Source organism: Zalophus californianus, chromosome 15 (genome assembly GCF_009762305.2).
Source record: "Zalophus californianus isolate mZalCal1 chromosome 15, mZalCal1.pri.v2, whole genome shotgun sequence".
Lineage (NCBI taxonomy): Eukaryota > Metazoa > Chordata > Mammalia > Carnivora > Otariidae > Zalophus > Zalophus californianus.
The window spans coordinates 78,933,137-78,954,473 of NC_045609.1; the positions used below are offsets into that span (position 1 = coordinate 78,933,137).

A 21,337-nucleotide genomic window follows, 5' to 3' on the forward strand; every position below is an offset into this window, starting at 1 on the left:
GCTGAAGGTAGGTGCTTAACGCACTAGCCACCCACGTGCCCCAATACTTTTTAAAAATAATGAAAAAGTGCATGGTTAGAAAATTCAATTATAGGGCGCCTGGGTGGCTCAGTTGGTTAAGCGACTGCCTTCGGCTCAGGTCATGATCCTGGAGTCCCGGGATTGAGTCCCGCATCGGACTCCCTGCTCGGCAGGGAGTCTGCTTCTCCCTCTGACCCTCCTCCCTCTCGTGCTCTCTCTCATTGTCTCTGTCTCAAATAAATAAATAAAATCTTAAAAAAAAAAAAGAAAATTCAATTATAGAAAGGTACAAAATGCCAAGTGACAGCTAGGCCACTTTGGTTTCCCAAAGGTCATCCCTCTTTCTTTTTTTAAATTAATTTATTTGAGAGAGAGAGAGCACAAGCAGGAAGGGCAGAGAGAGAAGGATAGAGAATCTCAAGCAGACTCCACACGGAGCGTGGAGCCCAATTTGGGGCTTGATTTCATGTCCCTGATATCATGACCTGAGCTGAAACCAAGAGTCGGACGCTCAACTGACTGAGCCACCCAGGCCCCTTACGTTTCTTGTATGAGCAGAGTTTGACGCAAGTAGAAGACAGGCCAACAAAAGGGAAAGAGCAAGGCAACTCTAAAGAGATTTGCTTGAAAATTGTAATATTAAGACCACCTGTGTGATTCCATTAATGTGAAATGTCCAGAATAGGCAACTTTTGACAGAAAGTAGGTTATCGGTTGGTTGGGGCTAAGGGTTAGTAAGGAGACGGGTGAGGAAGGGTGACTGCCACTGGTTGGGGACAGGAATGTTCTGCATCAGGATGTGGTGGTTACAGAGCCCTACGAACAGACTGAGAAACAACGAAGTGTTTGCTCTAAATGGGTGAATGACATGGAATGTGAAGTTCAACGAAGATGGAAGAGAAAGCCAGAGTTTAGAGGGGGAGGTGAGCCTGAGTGGAGGCAAGGAGCCTGCAGTCACGTAAGGCCTCCACAGCGCTGCAAGCTGAGGTCTCTCAAGTCTCGAAGGCAGTGGGGAGTCACTGAGAACTGACAAGTGGTTTTGAAGATGCGGAGGGGATGCGACGGGCAGGCAGGAAGCGGGGGACACCAGACAGGAGTCTGTGGCACAAATCTGGGCAGGATGGAGAGAATCAAGACACCAGATGGGAGGTTGTGACCAATTAAGGTAGGGGCTGTGGGGGAAAAGAAATCCTAGCTTTTGGGGCGCCTGGGTGGCTCAGTCAGTTAAGCGTCCGCCTTTGGCTCAGGTCATGGTCCCAGAGTCCTGGGATCGAGTCCTGCATCGGGCTCCCTGCTCAGCGGGGAGTCTGCTTCTCCCTCTGCCTGCAGCTCCCCCCTGCTTGTGCTCTGTCAAATAAATGAATAAAATCTTTAAAAAAAAAAAAATCCTAGGTTTCTCTGGAGGAAATAAAGTAGAAGTACCCCTATAGGGATTGAGGGAGGACAGATTTGGGAGCTAACTTATGCATATGTTTAAAACAGCCCCTATGCTGCCAATAAGCCATTGGTCACGTATGCCTGTAGCTTTTCAGAGTGGAATCAAATAAAGTTTGGAGAATGTTCAGGATACAGTAGGAGAACTCATGAGGGTAAGACAGGGTAAGGAGGTCACAGAAAGCACCAGATAGGAGGATGTACAGCTTTCCAGGAGTAGAGTTTTGTTTAAGATTTTATTTGAGAACGAGCGAGCGAGTGAGCAGGGGCACAGAGGGACAGGCAGACTACACTGAGCATGGAGCCCAACGGAGGGCCTGACCCAAGACCCTGAGATCATGACCTAAACCGAAATCAAGAGTCCGATGCTTAACCAACTGAGCCACCCGGGCTCCCCTCCAGGAGTGGATTTTTATGCGTCAAATGCACAGCATGTAACCCTGGGATCGCACTATTTGAGAAGGAATTACCAATTTGGCCTAAAACAGCCCCCCGGGGAATGCTGGGAATGGAGGTGCTCCTCCGTCCGGGTTGCAGGATGGCCAGAAGGGGATGGCGCCTGTGATCCTTGTTCAAAGAAGAGACAGGACAGTAACTAAGGGTCACAGCAGTTGTTTTACGATGACAGAGAACCGTGGTTGAAGGGAAAGTGCTAGGTATGGAGGGTGGCGGACACACCTGAGCACCAGGAAGGGCTGGGACCCAGGGAAGGCGGATGTAGAAAGCTGGGGAGTGGGAAAGGGAACCAGAGAGGGACGAAAAAACATCAAGGCCAGGCCTGAAGGGCCAGCAAAGATGGGCAGCCTGGGAGTAGCACCATCCACCCCGCCGGATGGTTTTCCTCTTTGGGGTGTGTGCAGAGAGGGCTGCTGCTGGGGACAGGTATCCAGCCTGGCCTGGCAGAGGAGAGGGCTGAAGAGTTTCCTGTGAGTAAATCACAGGCTGCAACCTATAAAATGGCTGATATGTGACTGCGTTTTACCTACAAGAACAATAATTTCGTACAGTTCAACCCAAGATTTGTGGACCTGAGCAGCTAACTTTACAGCTAAAGAACCATAATGATGTGCAGGCCGTAACAACCTAACTAAAAAGGTTTTAATGGGACGGACTAGAGAAAGGACAAACTCTGGCATGATGGGAAAATAAAAAGTAACTACAATTATTTGTGAAGATGGCAGTGAATTTCCTTTAATCAAAGACAACCATGACAAATTCATTAACTATCAAAAGCTACATTTTACTAAAAACAATCTGTCTTTAAAAATGTTTAATCATACAATATATACAATACATGCTTCTTTCCTCTTTCGATTTCACTATCCATTTGAGTCCTAAAAAGAGGAGGGAAAAATAGCTGGTTACCAGTTTATAAGTGTAAAATGAATCAAAAGTTCACCTGATATACATAAACAGGATCTAATAACTAGTCCTTTCTCTGTGAGTAGAGCCCCAGGCCACGCATATTATATACCTTATGTCTGTTCTGTTTCCCTCAGTTATCTTGGAACAAAAGCAGCTCAGTTAATTGAGGTGCATATTAAGAGTTTACGTTAAGTATTAAAAGCTAATTTGAAACTCTCAAAATTATAGAAAATTTGAGCTTAAAAAAAAAAAAAACACCCTTAAGGATCTAATTCAGCCCCCCCCATTTTACAGATAGATTTGTAGACAAAATGAAGCTGAGTGAGATTAAGTGATTTGCTCAGTGATTTTAAACTAAGGGGACGGAGCAAAGAGAATCCAGGTCTTCTGACTCCCGCCCACAGCAAATGCCCGATCATCATGAAGATTTCCTTCTAGCACGTTCTCCTTCGTAAAAGTGAAGAAGTGTTTGACAGCGTAACTCAGATTTCAGAAAGGCCCATTTACTGACATTATTCCAGGTATTCCTCCTTTTCTACTTCAGAGCTGTAAAACAAGCAAATCGGATCGGGCGGGGAACGCAGCTGATGGGAGGGGCCGATATTCTACTTAACCGAAGCAATCCGAAGAAGGGGACTTGCAGCCACTAGGCCCAACGTGGCCTTTCGCACGGGCACACACACACTTCTCAGAATGGGGCACTGGAGGGAGGCAAATCCCAAGTTCACCCGAATGCGAAAAAGGAAGATGGTCTGGAATGCTAATTAACATTTAATAACACATAAGAAGTACTACCTTTGCTGGCGTCAAGAGCTTAGCCTCTGCCGGCTCTGGCCTGAAGCAATCACAGGCTCTGAAATCTCAAAGGTCTTCACGATCTCCTGGCAGAGAACAAAGGAAGAACGTTTGGGGACTGGGTTTACAGCAAACGAAGTGGGAAAGCAGAACTACCCCGGGGCAACATGCAGAGCTTTACCTCCCAGTCACGGTAACTCAAAGCTATAATTCCTTGATTCCTAATTTGGGTGTTTTGGTCAATTCCCTCACTTTCTTCATTAATATTAACAGGCTCTGTTTGAAAGACAAAAGTTTTCAAAGGTTATCAAATCGCAAGAGGTACTCTGAACAAGGAACTGATGAGAACGAATGAACCTGTATCGAAGACACTTACAATATTACATACTTATTATGATTCCATGCATCACTGATGTGTTAGAGTGTTATTACGGTAGTAAGTAATCCATTTGCTTCCATTAAAAAAAAAATACCTCCCATAGTAGAGTTACACGTGGCAATCATTTGAAAACTTCTGCATATCTACCCACCAACCTCAGAGCTGAGCCCTAGTGAGTCCAAGAGAAATTGAGAACTATTAAAGTACCAATCAGGGCAATAAAAATACTTGACTCTCTATAGGGGACCTTAGAAAGAAAGGACGCACTGAGCTGGTGAAATAATTCAACTAAGAAAGATCCTCTCAAGGAGAGGAGAGGGAGGTGCCTTCAGGGAAAAAACAGAAGGAAGAAAAGTACAACAGCAACTATAATTACAAACATTTTCAAAACTGGAGGGACTTTCTTGTTAACCTTTAGGGCAGATGTTAAGTCAATGATACAGATGAACCCCCTAATTTTAACTGATGACTGTGTCTGCAGTATTTCAGTTAGTTGAGCAAGACAGAGCATTGTAAAAGTTACCTAAAATGCAAACTCGGTTACATTCAGAAAACTGCATTTCATGAACTCGAATAACATACATTTTCCCTAAAACTCATTTTTCTTAACACAGTATCATTTACCTATTATTGGCAGTCGGTCTTGGTCAAGCTTTATTCTTGCAAAACCATCCTAAAACACAAACATACCTTTAGATTTAGATTCAAAAGCCGATTTAAAAGATTACATTCAAAACCTACAATCATTGGATAAAAAACATTATTAATTAGAAAACTCCATATCCCATGGGGCACCTGGGTAGTATAGTCGGTTAAGCGTTCGACTTGATTTCGGCTCAGGTCATGATCTCAGGGTCATGAGATTGAGCCCCACACTAGGCTCGATGCTCAGCAGGGAGTCTGCTGGAGATTCTCTTTCCGCCTCTCCCCCCTTTCTCTCTCTCAAAAAAAAAACCCCTCCATATCCCAGACAATCAATATCGTTACAGTACTGTAACAATAATGAGATTATATGGACAAGACTTTACTTTGGGGCATCCTTCAGGTTTCTCATCAGCCTCGATCCTGAGGATCTCCTAAATAAAACTGTTAACTGGCTTGGCTCTTAAAACTTGGCCCTTAAATGTGATTCATGCATATTTTTGGACACTCGGCATTTTATTATGCATAACTCATCATTTACTGCTGACAAAATATGCCTTTGTTATCATTTCTGGGAAAATACTTTGGTCGAGAAAAGATTTTTCCTGAGGTTAAAATCAAATTCATCATCCATGAGCGGGAGTGCAACCTGTTATAAGACTAAAGACAGTCGAAAGCAAATTTCCATAGTATATTTCTGAGTAGGGGTTTTCTTTTCTTTTTTTTGAACCTCTATTTTGAAATAATTTCAAATTGAAAGGGCTACAAGGCTACTGTAAAGACCTCTCATATATTCTTTCCCCAGCTTTACCATCTGTTCAAGTTTTGCCACGTTATTTCCCCCTCTACATACGTATTAGGAATTTTCATGAGAAAATAAGTGATAGACAACCTGCTCCCTTTCCTTAATACTTTCACTGTATGTTTCTTGACAAGAACAAGATCTTTTCTTACAAGACAACTATCAAATTTGGGAAACTTAACATTTATACCATACTGTTATCTAATCTACAGCTCCATATTCAAATTTTGTCAATTCATCCTGTAAATTCCTAAAATGTAAAAGCAAGCACAGTTTTGTTTTGTTTTTTTAAGTTTATTACGTTTAGTAATCTCTATAGCCAATGTGGAGCTCAAACTCACAACTCTGAGATTAAGAGTCGCACACTCCACCGACTGAGCCAGCCAGGTGCCCACACAAATTTTCAGCTAGTTTCTTCTGCCTGTGTGCCAATGATTTGCCACAACGGGTCTACCATCCATGCCAGTTAGTACAAATACCTTTGCCGGCTCCCATCCACAGCTTTTTTTACCCCCTTTTTTTTGAGAGAGAAACAGAGCAAGTGCAGGGTGGAGCAGAGAGAGAATCTTAGGCAGGCTGCACGCCCAATGCAGAGCTGGATGCAGGGCTCGATCTCACGACTCTGAGATCATGACCTGAGCCGAAATCAAGAGATGTTTAACTGACCGACCGAGCCACCCAGGCACCGTTATTTACCCTTTTAAAAGCTATAAAAGAAAGAAGAGAAATAATCTTAAATCTTACCCTTATAATGAAGGAAACATGAAAGATGTTTTCCACTGTTCGGGGGAAAGAATGTGGATCAACCACAAAGTCAAAGAAGGACATAGGAGTATCAGCTATAGACAAAAGAGGAAAAAAAATTCTTCAAAACAGGAAAGATGATTTTTGCCAATCAGTAAGACCAATATTCTCCTGTGTTAGCAGAGGAAGGAAATGGGCACTCGACCTGTCGTGGGAGTGAAAACTGATTTAGCCCTTCTGGGGGGCAATGTGACGTTATCTGTGAAAAATATGTACGTCTACTGATCTGGCAACCCGCCTCTCAAAAGCTGTCATACAGAAATATCAGCATGTGCGCACAAAGTTGTGTACCAAGATTTCCCCCCGCAGTGGGTTTCACAAGAATAAAATGCTACAAAGAACTCAGTCGTCCACCCACAGAGGATACAGCCATACAGTGGGAACCACTGAAAAGAATAAGGAAGGGGGAGCTGGATGTATGGAGAGGGAAGAATGTCCACATGGAAAACTCAGGTTGCAGAAGAATGTGTGTATTATGATTAGCTTTGAAAAAAGCAAAAAAACCAACAAAAAGTCCCAACTTACTTATGTGCAAAGTCACAGGACAGACATAAACATAAGATCTGAAAGTAGACAAGCACATCATACAGGTGGCTGCCTCTGGGGAGCGAGGGAGTCAGTACTCAACTCTACTTTATCCCCTTCTACGGCAACTTTTATTTTGTAACAGAGAAAATACCCCATCTTTTAAAAGCAAAAATGGAAAGTTACTTTGCCAACACTCTCCCATGGGATTGCTAAAGGAGAAGCTGCATTAAACATACATGCCAAAAAAGAATCAAAATGATTCAAACACTACATGTAACTGAAAATGCTTTTTAAAAAAAATAACTTCTCACTGCAAGTGACACGTGTCTAACTGATAAATACAAATTGCTCTACTTTGAACTTGGCATCATACTTACGATCTTCTCGAAAATATGTTTGCAACAATCCCAAAATTCTTTCCACTTCTTTTTCTGTTGCTTCTTGATGAGATTCTTCCATTTCATTTAACTGAAAAGATAAAGTCATTACGAAGCAGACTGACCTATACTTGCCTGCTCATTCACGTTTTCTGCTCTCTGACATATCCAAACTCCTCTGTCTTTTATTGGGGGATTGCTAGCAGTTTTTATCCTCTTCTTAAAATTTAAAGTTAAAAAAAAAGATTGTCTCGTTTCAGTAACATTTTTTATATTAACTTTTTAATAGAGGAGTAACATTACCAAATCAACCATTTTCAGGTTGAACATAAATAGCAAAATACAAAAGGCGCAGTTTGAGAACAGTGATTCTCAACTGAAAGTGCTTTTGCCTCCTGGGGACATCTGCCACTATCTGGAGATGTTTTTGGTTGTCACAACTGGCGGGAGGGGGAGGCTACTGGCACCTAAGGGGGAGAAGCCGAGGATGCCACACAGCATCCTACAACACACAGGACAGCCTCTCACAACAGAGAAGGATCCAGCCCCCAGTGTTGATGGTGCCGAGGCTAAGAACCCCTGGTTTGGGAGAACTGATCCAAACTACAGACATGAATTAAAACTAAGGAGTTAATCCAATAAAATGTTTAAAAGCTGAAATTATTTAAGTAATTATTTAATGAACCAAACCGGACTCTAGACCCTAAGGCTTGGAAAGATGGCCAGATTGCCCGTATATTGTATTAATAGCTGCTGTAACCTGAGGTGTTTTTAAAAAACAAACCTGGTCGGGCATTGTCTTCCTCTCTTCTGTCGTGGGAACTTTCCTTGGACGATCGCTTCGTGGCTTTGGCACAGGGAACTCTCCTTGTATTGAACCCAACCTAATGAAAAATATGCTTTCATGTCTTTTTTTGTTTGTTTTTTAAACAAACTGATTGCACTAACTGGAAGCAGTTCCCATGGAAATGGTCGAATTCAGACCAGGCTCCAGTGATATACGAACTGACATTGGACCAAAACTCTTGTCAGGTTTGTGACATCCTTCTGCTCCCTTTGTGTGTCTCAAAGAACTCCTAGGAGCTTTACTCAACCACAGATACCCTCTCAAATGCCTTCCTAGTTTGCTCTCAACAGTAAACCGTTAAATACGCCTGTGGTCTTCCCAGCTAGCCTACTGTCTCTTTGGCAAAGCCAACTTCAGATCAGTGGGAAGGCTGACAGTGTGGGAAAGGGGAACAAAGAGCTCCACGGGGGTTAAAAGCCTTTGGACTAGGGGTGCTAAGGCCGAGGCTCCCAGCCTAGGACTACGGAACACACCCCACACCTGTCTCAGAAGGACAGGTCAAACAGAAGCCATGGGATTCTTTCCCCCTTTGGACTCTCTACACCCCTTTAAAAAAGCCCTACTGCAGACTTAAGCTACAGTAATAGATGTACCAAGCAGAGGCCAAGGCCCCGAGAACATGGACCCATATGGTCCCTAAGCTCGAGGAGCTCAAAGCATGCAGTGTAGATGGACAGACCCAAATCCACACACACACACACACACACACACACACACACACACATACACACACACACACACACACACACACACACCCATTTCAACATAATACAGTAGATCCTACAGTGCTGTGCTAGAGTAATACTCAAGTGCTCTGAGAGCACAGGGGCCAGAGATCTACCCAGACATGGGAGTGATCGGGTCGGGATCTCTGACCTTATAATGATACCTCTGTCTGGAGAAGTTACTGGAAGCTTCCAAGTTAGGGCCTGGGAGAGGAGCAAACCTTCCCAGATGGAAAAGACTGGGGGAACACACTGGAGGCCAAAGTAACAGCAAATGCAAGGGCACAAAGCTGTAAGCAGTTCACTGTGGACGCAGGCTGTGCTGGATAAGGAGAGAAAGTTTAAGGCACAGCACCCCGGCTGCATTTAGATCCTGGGATTTATGACCAGAGCCTTGAGCTCAAAAGCAAAGAACAGAGATTTGGACTTCATCCTGTGACGAAGATGAAAGATCTTTATGCTGACATGTACGCAGTGGTTCTGGGCCCCTGGGTCACCTGAAGGCTTCTGAAAAACAGATGCGTGGCCCCACACCTGTGCATCTCCAAAGCGTTCTCGCTGAGGTACCGCCACCCTCCAGAGCTTTGGGAGGGTGAACTGGAGTACACAGATGCCCAAGGAGCTGGAGCACGTAAGGGAGAAACAACTGGGTGGCTGCCCCAGAGAAAGTATCTGCTGGGGGTCACAACCAATGCCTTTGAAGGTGGTCTTACAAAAGAACCAGCAAGGGCTATTCTTCGTTCCTCCAAAAGGGCTGAGCTAGGAAATTAGGACAGAAGCTAAATTGAGTATGAAGATAAACTTTTCAAAAGTAGAGTGGTTTCCAAAAAAATGGGCCGGGCAGTTTATGTGAGTGACTCAAGCAGGCTTCCAGTACAAGTCAGTGACCATCCAACAGGAAATTACAATGAATGGCACTTGACGTACGTTAGTAAAATCTTAAAAGACCCTCCATAAGAGGTATCATCCTCCTACAGCATAAGGGTTAAAGACGACAAAATAAAGCCAGACATTGTGCCCCAGACCCAGAGCCTCACACACTAGAAAACAAGGGAGCCAGCAGGGCCCTGTGGTAAAAGCGGTTCTGGCCCACAGCCTTTCCTGCTTAAATTAAGCAGGATGAGGTTCCATCCACATCGAGATTTCATGGGCTTTTCGATCAAAGCTTAGAAAAATCTCCACACAATGGCATCCTGATTGTCACCGCCACCCTACCAGATAATTCTTGTTCCTACGATAACAACTTAAGGTTACAAATGGCTGGTCTGACCGATTTTTAAAATAATCTTACAGAAAGTGGAATGTATGTGTTTTATTAAAGGTGTTTTCTGCTGTTTTGCCTGATATTTTCCAGGAGTCATAGACTATGAATTCAAAATCAGAACTATCTTCATCACGGATGAGTTCTTCAGCTTCTAGCGGATTTACACCCATATGTGTCAGCTACAAAAACGAAGGGAAACAAAAAACCCCAGTTAAGCCACAGGCAATCATTCACCACATCCAATAATCTCTATCACTAAACTTGAAGAGGCCAGAGGCAAAAAAGCCTGTTCAGTGCCCTAACACGTTGGCTACATTTCGTATTATACAAATAATCTTATATAAATTCCACCTTTCAAAGGTAGAAACACTAGAAGGAATGAATCCTTAGTCCATCAAAGTATTAGGAAAGCTGTACCAACATACAAATCTGAAATCACATCCCAAATCAAAGGCTCCAGGACAGAACAGGCAAGTTTAGCTGGCTTTTGGATTTTCGTTTTTAGCCAACCTCCTAGAGACCTCTCTTCAGCTTGTGTCTCAGTATATCCAAAGAGCAGTGGCCTAGAGTCAGAGAATCGCTCATCTTACCACTGCCTTCCTGGGAAGAGTTGCTAGAAGTCTAATAATTCTCTTATCCCACACTATCTCACAGAAAATCAAAGTACCCTGATTACATTATGAAATTATAAAATGCCTACAAGTTATCAAATTAAAATAGTAATATCAAACATAAACAATAATCAAAAAGCCCTCGGGAAGCTTGCCCCTATTAATAAAAGCAATCAAACTCTGAAGAGAGGCTGCAAGAGCCCGATCAGAGACGTAAGGTCAGCAAGCCTCTGCCCCCCCGTTGCCCTGTCCCCCGCTACTGCCCGCAGAAGGACGACGCGTCCATTTCTGTCCGGTCAAATCTACCCATCTTTGCTTTATAGACCTATACTTGATGCACTCAGAAGGGTCCTCCCCACCCAGCGATTTCAGAGCTGTAATTTAGGGTTTTACACTGAATGCCTTAAGACTTCGGGAATTTACTCCGATTTGTTAAAGTACACAGCTCACCTGGATAAATACCAGTAATTTAAAAAAAGATAACCCAGTATATGGTCACTTTATTTATTCAACTATACATGAGTGTGCATTTTCCAAATGCATTATACCTCACAATAAAAAAGTTAAAAGAAAATTTTAAGGTTTTAAATTTAAGTAAATTAAATTTCAATTTTAAACCATTTAAGGTTTTAAAAACACAAGAAATTCATCTGCCTCCTGCCTTTACAAAAGAATTAATTTATCTGGGCCGGTCTCCTGGTACTAAATCATTTTAATAACCATTTAACAAACATTCAGGCAGAAATTCAAAGTCCTAGCACAAATGCTAGGACAGAGGTTAGATCAGAGTAGAACCAAAAACAGAAAAAAAAAAAAAAATCACAACATAGTAAAATGCAAGGTCAGCCTCACTGTGCTTTTTTGGTAAATCTACCAAAGAAAAGTTTAAAAATTTTAGGTAACAACCATTCAAAGAAAGGTGAATAAAACAACAAAAAGACCCACAAAAAAGCAAAACCCCAAGCATATTCATATGGTTCCAAGATACTGTCAAGGACTAATGAAAACATGCCCCCCCACCAGGCCTAACTCCTCTCCAGCTGAGCCCTGCCACCTGCAGCCCAGGACAAAGGCCCGGGGTCACTGAGAATGAAAAAAAATGACCATTTGTAAATAAACATAGCACCCAGAGTCTTAGAATGCTAAGAGATTTTTAAACCTCTAAGTTCCTCCATAGGGCTCCCCTGTCATTGTTTAACTTGGTGAGATCTCTTTGGAGGAATCCGAGACGTGCCCCCGCAGCCCCCAAAAAAGGAAAAAGGAAGTGAAATCCATTTGCATACAGATCTTAGCAAAGTAGATAATTATACAATATGTGACATGGGAAACATTTTTTATTAAGATTCTGTAGCTTTGAACTTACTAGAGTTTCAACATATCTTAACATATCAAATGAGTTCAGATCAGAACGCAGCTGCTTTGCTTTCTCTTTGCCCAAATCTGAAGCCAGAACAAGAAACTGGGCATCCAGGACTGCTTCTCTTGCTCGGGACACTATTCAGAAAAGAAGGAAAATACACATTACTAAAAACCCATTATTCACAGGGATTTTCCCAAAATTTCCACCTACTTACTTGACATTTCCCACTGGACCAAAAAATACATATATATATATATTCTCAAACCTACCCATGTCCCTCTAAAACCTGGCTCCTCTACCCAACCCACCAAAATCCGGAGTCAGAGCTGACCAGTCCTCCTAAAAGCCACTCTCTCCCCGGGGTCCTGCTCCTGTGACCTGAGCCACCAGCTCTTCATAGCTCTGGTTCAACAAAGCCTCTCTCCTCTCCCACACCGGCTTTTTCCTCTGACCCCAGGAGCCCATCTTTGCCACGATTCCCACCTGTGCGGAGGTCAGTCAAAAGGGAGGCCCACTCTGTGTAAGGCAGGGTGGCTTGCTGAGCAGCAAGAGTAGGAGTGCAGGCTGGGCAGGCAGCCTAGGACTCCCGCCCGCCCCCCCCAGCCCCCGCCCCCCCCCCCCCCCCGAGTCAGCACAGGCCACCACGTCAACAGGCTACCGCAGGGCAGCGACTCTGAGGATGGGTGACCCGAAAAAGTTTGACAGAGGACCCAGGACTTAAGATAAGCTATAGAGAGAAAAAGATTTCAACAGAAGGAGACACAAAGCGAATGGGGCAGGGAGTGGGGGAGGGGGAAGGGACAGGCCCTCTGGAGTTAAGAGCAGGCCTGGGGGGCCCCGGGAAGGGGGAAAAGTGCTCTGGGAACACCTGGAAAGGCAAACTGGAAAGGGAGCCAAGAAGAGGGGAACGGGGCAACGCTCAAATACAGAAACACCTGTGCCTGGAGGCCTTTTCACTTGGATCCCCCACTTCCTGAACCCGCCTCAGGCTGCTGAACTTGCGGACTACCGGTTCTGTTTGTATACATCATTTTTCTCCCATTTTATTTTGGGAGCGAGGCTGCGGAAGCGACCACGCGTGAAAGAGGGCAGCAGGGGCCGGGGCTGGAGGCTTGCTCCTGGGCTGCCCCAGGGCCTTGCCCACCGGCCTCCTGGCGCGGCTGGAGAGACAAGTGCAGACTTCTCTGTCACAGATGGCTCTGAGGCCTCCACCGAGTTAAAACCATGAATGCCAAGGATCTAGAATTCTGTGTTTGCTGAGCGACGCCCAGAGCCCAGCTGAGTGAGAGAACTTTGCCTTAGCGAGGTGACCCAGTCAGCAGGGCGGAATCAGCGGAGGGGGAGGCCATGTGTGGCTCAGGAACTAATAAGACGCACAGTAAAACCGCACCGGAGTTGAAGGAGTCGAGAGGAACCTTGAGGAGACCGACTGGGAGTCCCGGAGTGAAGAGAAGACAGAGCTAGGGACGGTGCAGGAGGGATTTAACCAGGTGGTGGGCAAACGCCCAGTTCTGGAAGGATTCCAGTGAGATTTAGCAAATGTGGGAGACCCCACTGGGGAATGGCGAGGAGGCTGTGACCAGAGCTAGAAGGACACTCCTTTGAGAACAGGCAGACAGAAAAACGTTAACGGCGGGCAACAGGTAACCCGTTAGTCATAAGTAGGGCATGGCTAGGCATACAGCTTCTGGTCCTCAAAGAACACAGAGAACCGTGTTCTATTCAACAAATGCATCCTGGGAATAGAGCAGCCGATACCACAGACAAATGAAAGGTAACACATGCAAAGTTCTCAACCCTGAACAAGCAACAGGACCACCTGGGTGGGGGGTGGCGGGCGCTTGCTGAAATAGGCTGCTGGCTGCACCCCCAGAATTTCTCATAAAGCCTTCAGGGCGCCTGAGGGGAGATCTGAGCAGAATCACCACTACAACGAAAAAACTTGCAACACTAGCAAAGCACTATTAGAATATGTGGGAATTGTTTGACGTCAATAATTTGGCTCTTACATGAAACTAATTAAAATTACTCTAAAACTTATAATAAAAAGCGCTCATATATAAAATAACGAATTACCTCCATTAAACAGAGTGTTGGCCTCTTCAAGGACTTCTGTTAATTTGTCGCTGGCATTCAGTATATCCTCCCGGTTTTCTACGTAAAAAAATACAAGGTTTGGGAAATGTACTCATCAGGCGCTCATAGTCCGTGACGACGCGATCACCTGCAGGACAGCCAAGCCCGGGCCCCTGCTCCCCGGGTGTGTATGTGGGGGGGGGGGGGGCGGATTACTTCACACATCTCCGTCTTTTTAACCCAAGTGGCTCGGAAAGAGAGAGGGAACTATACCTTTAAGTAGCACGAACTTTAAAAGGGGCCCGGCTGCCTTTAACCTTCACCCAAGGGGCTCCACAGCTTCTGCAGCCTCTGAGGAGCGCTCCTAAGGGCGGTTCCCAAACTCTGCAAGCCACAGAGGCCCCTCGAGGGCCACCCGACAGATGGGCGGGCCTCCCCGAGTTTCCGAGTGGGTAGGTCCGGGGTGCGGCCCGAGGACTGGCATTTCTGACAGCTCCCTGGTGGCGCTGCCCCCCTCCCCGCCCCCGCGCTGGGCGGGCGACCGCGCGCCGGACCCGCCGACTGCCAGAGAAGACGCCCCGGGCCCCGCGTCCCGCCGCCGTCGCCCCTTCCCGGCCGTCCCGGCCCGCGCGGCGCCGTCCTGCCCCCTCGGGGCCCGCGCGCCCCCGCCAAGGTCGCGCAGCTCGCTCCACGCGACGGCGCGGGGCCGCCTCGCGAGCCAATCGAGGCGCGGCCGGGCGGCGCGGGGTCGGCCGGGGCGCCGTTGACCAGCCGGGCCGCGCGGGCCTGCGTCCGCCACCTGCCCCCGCCCGCGCCCCGCCTTACGTTGGACCGAGTTGATGAGCGCCCGGTACTGATGGCGGATCTGGCGGCACAGGCCGTGGTCGGTCTCCGCCTCCAGGCTCGCGGGGTCCACCATCTCGTCCCCGGAATCCGACGGCTCCGTCTCCTCCAGGCTCGGGCGCTCCGGGGCCTCCCTGCGCTCGGGCGCGGCGCCGCGGCGGGACACGGGCGACAGCGGGGACCGCGAGCGGGAGCGGGAGCGGGTGCGATCCCGGTGCGGGTCGCGGCCCCGGCCCCGGCCCTCGGACCGGCGGCCGCTGCTGTCCCCGGACATCGCCGCCAATTCGCCGTGCAACTTCGGAACGGCGGAAGTTCGCGCCAGAAACTGAAACCCCTGCTCGGCGCGAGCGCCTGCTCCCCGCGGAACGCGGCTCCCGGGCCGGCGCCAGCGCACAGCGACGCCTCTGGCGGGAGGCCGGCGGCGGGCGCGGCGCGGGGCGCTCCCGAGGCGCCGCGGGGCCCTGCCCCGGCCCTGCGCTCCCCGCACATTGGCTGCACCAGGGGCCCGCTTCCCGTACGGTGCGGGCCCTAGAGCCTTGCCCCGCGGGGCCCGCGGGCCCACCCCGCCAGGCCTGCGCCTTCCCGGGTGTCCTTGGCTCCCTGGGCCCCGGCCACAGCCTGGCGACGACAGGGCGCGCGGTGCCTGTGCGTCCGCGGCGGCTGCGGCGTTTGAGCCGGGCAAGCGCGGGCCGTGGAGACAGGAGAGGCGGCTCTGTGACCTTAGCTTCTCTGAGCCCTCACTGGGCGGATCAGATGAGGTCCCTGTGCCTCTGGCAGTCCCACGCGTGGTGAAGACAGAAGAGCAACAACAATTAACGACAAAAATGGTCTTTCTCCTAGTAAACGCTCTGCTAACCGTCCCTTCTAAATACCTACATCATGGCAGTTTATGTTCACAATTGGTTCTCAAACTAAAATATTCTAAAATACCCTCAACAGGGTCCAAGACATGGAATTATATTCAGAAAATGTAGGAGTTTCATTCTTCATGTTTTGGGTTGCGCTGCAAATGTCGTTTCCCAAAAGTTCTCTTTGGTGCTGAGAATACATTTTATTTGTTCCAAGGAACAATATTGGCAGTTGAGTTACTACTCAAGTCTACAAAAATACCCTTTTGTGCATGGTGGGCACTCAGCTGGAGGTAAGCACTATTCGCTGCCCGCCCCCCCACCCCCCCCCCCAGCGGCTGATACAACCCGCGAGCCCCACTTACCTGGGTTCCGGAAGGTATCCTCTGATGCCTGCCTCGCTGGATGAATGGTGATTGGCCTAAGTGAGTCATGGTGACCTTATCCTCCTTCCTCTATGACTGGACTAGGGATGGGCATGTGATCCAGTTCTGATCAGTGAGACGTGAAGGGGCTTACTGTCTGGATGAAAAAGCCTCCAGAAAAGAGAGCCTTTATCCCCATCCTCACTCCTTCTCTGAGACGCTGGTATGATGACCCGGTTCTAGGCGTGATGGCAGCTGTCTACTCCTGATGAAGTGACAAGCATAGGAAAGAGCAGAATGCTGGGGGCAGTGGAAAGGAAGGATAGACATAGCTCAGCCGCGGAATAACTGCCTGTCTCCAGCCTGTGTTATCTCCTGTGTTCATTGCTTTGGGGTTATCACTTGCAGTTCAATGCATTGGAACTGAGACAAATACTTAGCATTCTCCTAGGTGGAAATTCATTCCACGCTGCAGACAAAAATGCCTAGAACATTTCGTTCAATTTAACAAGCTTTTGGTGTGTACTAATGAGCTCTACAAACACGGGAGGTCACAAAGATGGCTCAGAGACTTGCCTTTGCCATCCATGGTCTCACAAGGAGACAGACATGAGAGTGATCCTAAGATTCATGTGGCGGTACAAGGGATCCAGAAGCCAGAACAGTCTTGAAAAAGAAGAACAAAGTTGGCAGGGCTCACATTCCTCAATTCCAAAACTTACCTCAAAGCTGTAGTAATCAAGACTGTGTGGAGCTGGCCTAAGGATAAACATAGATCAATGGAATAAAATGAAAAGTCCAGAAATAAACCTATTCATCTACGGTCAATTGATTTTTTTTTTACAAAGTTGCCAAGACAATTCACTGGGGGAAAGAACAGTCCTTGCTACAGTTGTGCTGGGACCATTGGCTATTCATATGGGAAAGAATGAAGTTGGACCCCTCCTTAATGCTATCTATAAAAATGAACTCAAAATGGATCAGACGTAAATGTAAAAGCTAGTATTATAAAAATCTTAGAAGAATTCGCAGGTATAAATCTTTGTGACCTTGGCTTAGGTAATGGTTTCTTAGATATGACACCAAAAGCACAAGCAACCAATATCTGATGAGGGCTGAAGCCATGGAGAAGGGGCCACCAGACAGGAGCTGTGGTCCTAGAGGCATGCAGTCATGCCAAAAAAAGAGGAAGTGGGGGTAAAACACCTTGGTCTCTCTCTCCCAAACATCTCTTTGAATGATTTTACCTCCCATTGGCTAAGGCCAATATAAAGCCAGTGGGCAAGAGAACCTGTGTGATACACTCCATAGATCAGTGTCTGGGCAGAGCAAGGCTAAGAAAGGTGGAGATTAATTTGATGTAAGGGTGGAAACAAATGGAGAATAACCCACATGTTGGGTAAGAGGTATATCAGGGTCTATTTAGCTAGTTATAATAGAAGCTCCACTACAAGGCCTTAGCCACAATAGTTACAATTTTCCTTGTGGCAATGGAAGTCTAGAAGTAGGCAGTCCAGGATTAGTGAGTTGGCTTGATTGCCTCAACCCAGAATGAGTACATGTCACTGCTGCTCATAGTCTATTGGTCAGATCTGGTCACATGGCCTCAACCCCACCACAGAGGAGACTGGGAGACATATCTTCCATTTCTCTGGTTCCCTCTCCCTTCTTCTTGACTGTCAAAGGCCACTTTCCACCATAGAGGCCAAAAAACAAACAAACAAAACCAGATACTCATTTTTCCTCCCAGATTCCCTCGTACCTGTGGCATGGAATATGACCCAATCTTGACCAAAGGACTAAGGAGAAGTCTGTTGAAGGTCTTCTCGAAAATGTTTTCTGCACAGTAAAAATAGACACTAAAGGGAAATGCCCCTCTTTAGCCAAACGTTGTCATGCCCACATGTGTTGCTCAAAGTGAGGCAGGCATCTTGTGGCCACATGAGGACCCATGAACAAATTAACATTACAAGGCAGAAAGAGCCCGAGTCCTTGATGGCATAACGGAGCTGCTGAACCCAAGCTGCAACTGCCCTCCCTCTGGATATCTTGTCACAGAGGTAATAAATGTCCGTGTTGCTTAAACCATTTTTCACCGGGTGTTCTGTGATTTGCACGCAAAACAATCCAAATGATGCATTTGTTTCTTTCTTAAGCCAGTTTGGTTTAGATTTTCTATTACCAGGATATAAAGAATCCTAACTCATGCAACCAGATGGATCCAGAAAGTAGGAACTGTGCCCGAAACAGGAAAGACTGATTAGCACAGTAGTCACGCACAGTAATTAGGAAAAAAGCGTTACAAGATGATGGAGCAGAGACCAGTGAGGGGAGAAGAGCTGACTGAGTAGACTCCCTCCTCCTTTCCTGGGAGATGAGCCTCTGGATCTCGCTCCTAACTAACATGACATGACAATGAAGCACTGTCAAGTTAGGAGAAACCCAGAGGGGGACATCTGGTAAACAGGCCTTAATGACCACCAGGCAGAGGGAAGGGATGCAGGAGAGTTCCAGGTGGCGCCGAGGTAGAGGGAAGGAATGCCCTGGTGCACGGAGTCTCCACCAGGCTGTAGCTGGGTACCAGCATTCTTGCAAATCAAATGGGAAAACATGCACATTCTCAGGTGGGAAACAAAGTGTACAGTAGTCCTGGCATGGAGGAAGACAGCCAGCCACAGAGGGATCCTTCTGGTCTGGTCTGATTTGATGCTGGGAATTCTGGATTTGGGGGCTGTATATATGTCTAGCCAGGACCGAGTTAGATCATCTACAATGCGTTTATACTGGCTAGTGTCTGTCGTAAACATGTCACTTGGTGTAATTTGATATTCAGTATATCTCTCAGGGAGATCTTGGCGCTCCTCATTAGCCAGGCTCCAGGAGAAGGTAGAAGTTAGTAAAAACTCAACCCCCAGTTCTCTGGTAGCTCCTGTTCTGCTAGTGATTACACGAGTCAGTGATGAAAATCTGCCCCTTTTCTGGTGCTTCATTTATTAATGCATGTTTATTGAGGGTCCGCTAGGTGCCAAACCACGGCTGGATGCTGGAGATGCAGTATGGAAGACAGCAAACAAGGCCCTACACTCATGGGGCTGATGGCTTTCAGAGAGAGACGTCAAGCGAGTGAAACAAAGACGAATATATAATACCCACTGTGTTAAATGCTCAGAAGGAAAGGATTTGGAGCTAGGCAGGAATTTGACCTGGATAGTAGAGTCAGGGCCATTAAGCTGAGTTGGGAAGGAGCCCAGGAGGGAAGTCGGGCTGCAGGCGGGGAGGAGAGCAGGGTTTTGGCAACCGGGGCATCACTTTGGTGTTTGGGAACTGCTTTGTTCAAAGGTGGAAAATAATCACAAATGTGTCTGAAGAGTCTCCTGCTAGAGAACAACTCAAACCTTGCATACGCCATATTTTGTATGGCACTACTGGGCTCCCAGAAAATAAAGGAAATTTCTACAGGAACACAAAGGAAAGCCCGGGAGCTCGAGCTGGGAGCTCTTGACACGTGGAACACTGTCCACCCTGGCTGTGGGCGAGCTCTGAGGTGGCTGCGGGCAGAGGGCCTGAGCATCAATAGGCCCACAACACACACTGTTCAGCTGAAGGGTGTCACGTGCCCATGTGATGCAGGCTTGGCGAGCAAGATAGACAAGACCCCTTGCTGTCCCGGCAGACGCTCGCTGGCAATCTTATCAGGCAGAGAGGTGAGATAAATAATTTCAGATGGTGGCAATATGAGACAATTAAAAAGCGTATTGTGGTAAGAGGTTACCTACCAGGCAGTGAGGAGTGTGGGTGGGTTACTTGAGCTGGGGAAGTCTGGGAAGCCCCCTCTGAAAAGCTGACAGTTCACTTAAGAATGGGAGTCAGCCTTGTAAATTTAGGGGGTAGAACTTTCCAGATTAGAGACTTCTCTTTTTCCCAAGCCTCTCCCTTAAGTCTAGACACTGATCCAAAAGCTTCTGAGAGGAAACAAAGCCCAGGACTGGGACGCACATGTTCCATTGTCAAGACCTCGAGGCCAGGGTGGCCAAAGACCTGCAAGTGCGGGAAGGAAGGGTACGCTCCGCTCCTAGCGCTTCCCACCTGGATGCAGGAGAGAAAGCACCTGCTCTGCTGTGGTCTGGCCGGAGAGCAGAGGGGCTGCTAGTAGTCAGATGTACAACATGAACCCAGAGAAAGGCATATACACTGTGAGTACTGCTTCCCTGGGGCGGGAATGGGGAGAAGAGACAGCGAGAGATTATGAAATCTGTACTGTTTCAGCAATGTGTTAATTTTATCATTTCAGAAGAGAAGTTTAATAACAAATATTAATTTTTAATCTGTATTGTCAAACAATAAGTGCAAAATTTTAATGAAACACTGCAAATGAATATTTTCCAGGCTCTCAAGGCTTACGGGTCTAAAGGTCTAAAAAGGACTGTTAGCCTCCCCACCCCACAGTCACCTCCCTCTTTTTATGGAAAAGTCACAGCCATATTAGTAAACAGCAATGGGCTGTGAAACTTCTGCACCTGGAGTGATTTCCAGTTGGCAAAACAAACAACCAGCATTAGCTTGGGGACATTTGGGAACACGCGTAAGCCCTGAGCCTCGTATCATCTTCCAAGTCTCTCCCTCTGTTTGCTTTTCTTTCATTTTGTTAACACTAAGGAGGATTTGTAAATAAATAAAAAAGGCCAATGAATTAAAAAAAATTTCTAATCTTTCTCATGTTAATGACAGTGTCTTAATGGGATCACCCCTGCTATGTATTTGTCACCCCAAAACTCGAATACATGCCCTCAATAACACTTTAGAGCAGTGCTTTTCGAATGTTCTTGTGCATTTGAATCACCTGGGATGGCTGTTAAAACTGCAGATTCTGATTCAGTATGTCTGGGAGGGAGCCTCTAACTGTCCATTTCTAATTCCCAGGTGATGCCCATGCTGCTGATCGGGGATCATACTAACACCTGCTGGACGAACAGAGATGCAAAACAATTTAAATATGTCTACTGGCTTCTGAAGGCCAGAGTGAGATTTTTTTTCTTATTATTGAGATATAATTCACCTGCCGTAAAATTCACACATTCAAAGTATACGATTCAATGGTTATATTCACAAGAGTGGTGGAACCATCACCACAATCAACTTTAGAAGATTTTCATCACCTTGGGGGAAAAAACGACCCATGCCCATTGGCAGTCACTCCCCCTTCTCCCCAAGTGCTATGAAGAATTTAAAAGAATTTAGGCTGAGGGTATAA

General features: G+C 46.7%; 1 protein-coding gene across 1 annotated transcript; it reads right to left on the bottom strand.

Moving 5' to 3' along the window:
• Positions 1-2,601: 2,601 nt before the first annotated feature.
• On the bottom strand, positions 2,602-15,225 carry NSMCE4A (NSE4 homolog A, SMC5-SMC6 complex component). The gene is made up of 11 exons (XM_027596448.2): positions 14,856-15,225; positions 14,031-14,108; positions 11,958-12,088; positions 10,011-10,162; positions 7,932-8,031; positions 7,148-7,238; positions 6,183-6,277; positions 4,619-4,667; positions 3,797-3,891; positions 3,616-3,701; positions 2,602-2,789 (listed from the first exon to the last, which is right to left on the bottom strand). Exons 1-10 carry the CDS (start codon positions 15,145-15,147, stop codon positions 3,627-3,629), a joined length of 1,158 nt encoding a protein of 385 aa, XP_027452249.1. The 5' UTR covers positions 15,148-15,225; the 3' UTR covers positions 2,602-2,789; positions 3,616-3,626.
• Between the last annotated feature and the right edge of the window lie 6,112 nt (positions 15,226-21,337).

Bases quoted from the DNA above. Each gene is read 5' to 3' on its own strand.
- NSMCE4A (XM_027596448.2), bottom strand. From the start codon at position 15,147: ATGTCCGGGGACAGCAGCGGCCGCCGGTCCGAGGGCCGGGGCCGGGGC. The intron at 14,109-14,855 runs GTAAGGCGGGGC...TTTTTTACGTAG, and splicing joins GCTCATCAACTCGGTCCAAC to AAAACCGGGAGGATATACTG. The intron at 4,668-6,182 runs GTAAGATTTAAG...TTTGTGTTTTAG, and splicing joins ATGTTTCCTTCATTATAAGG to GATGGTTTTGCAAGAATAAA.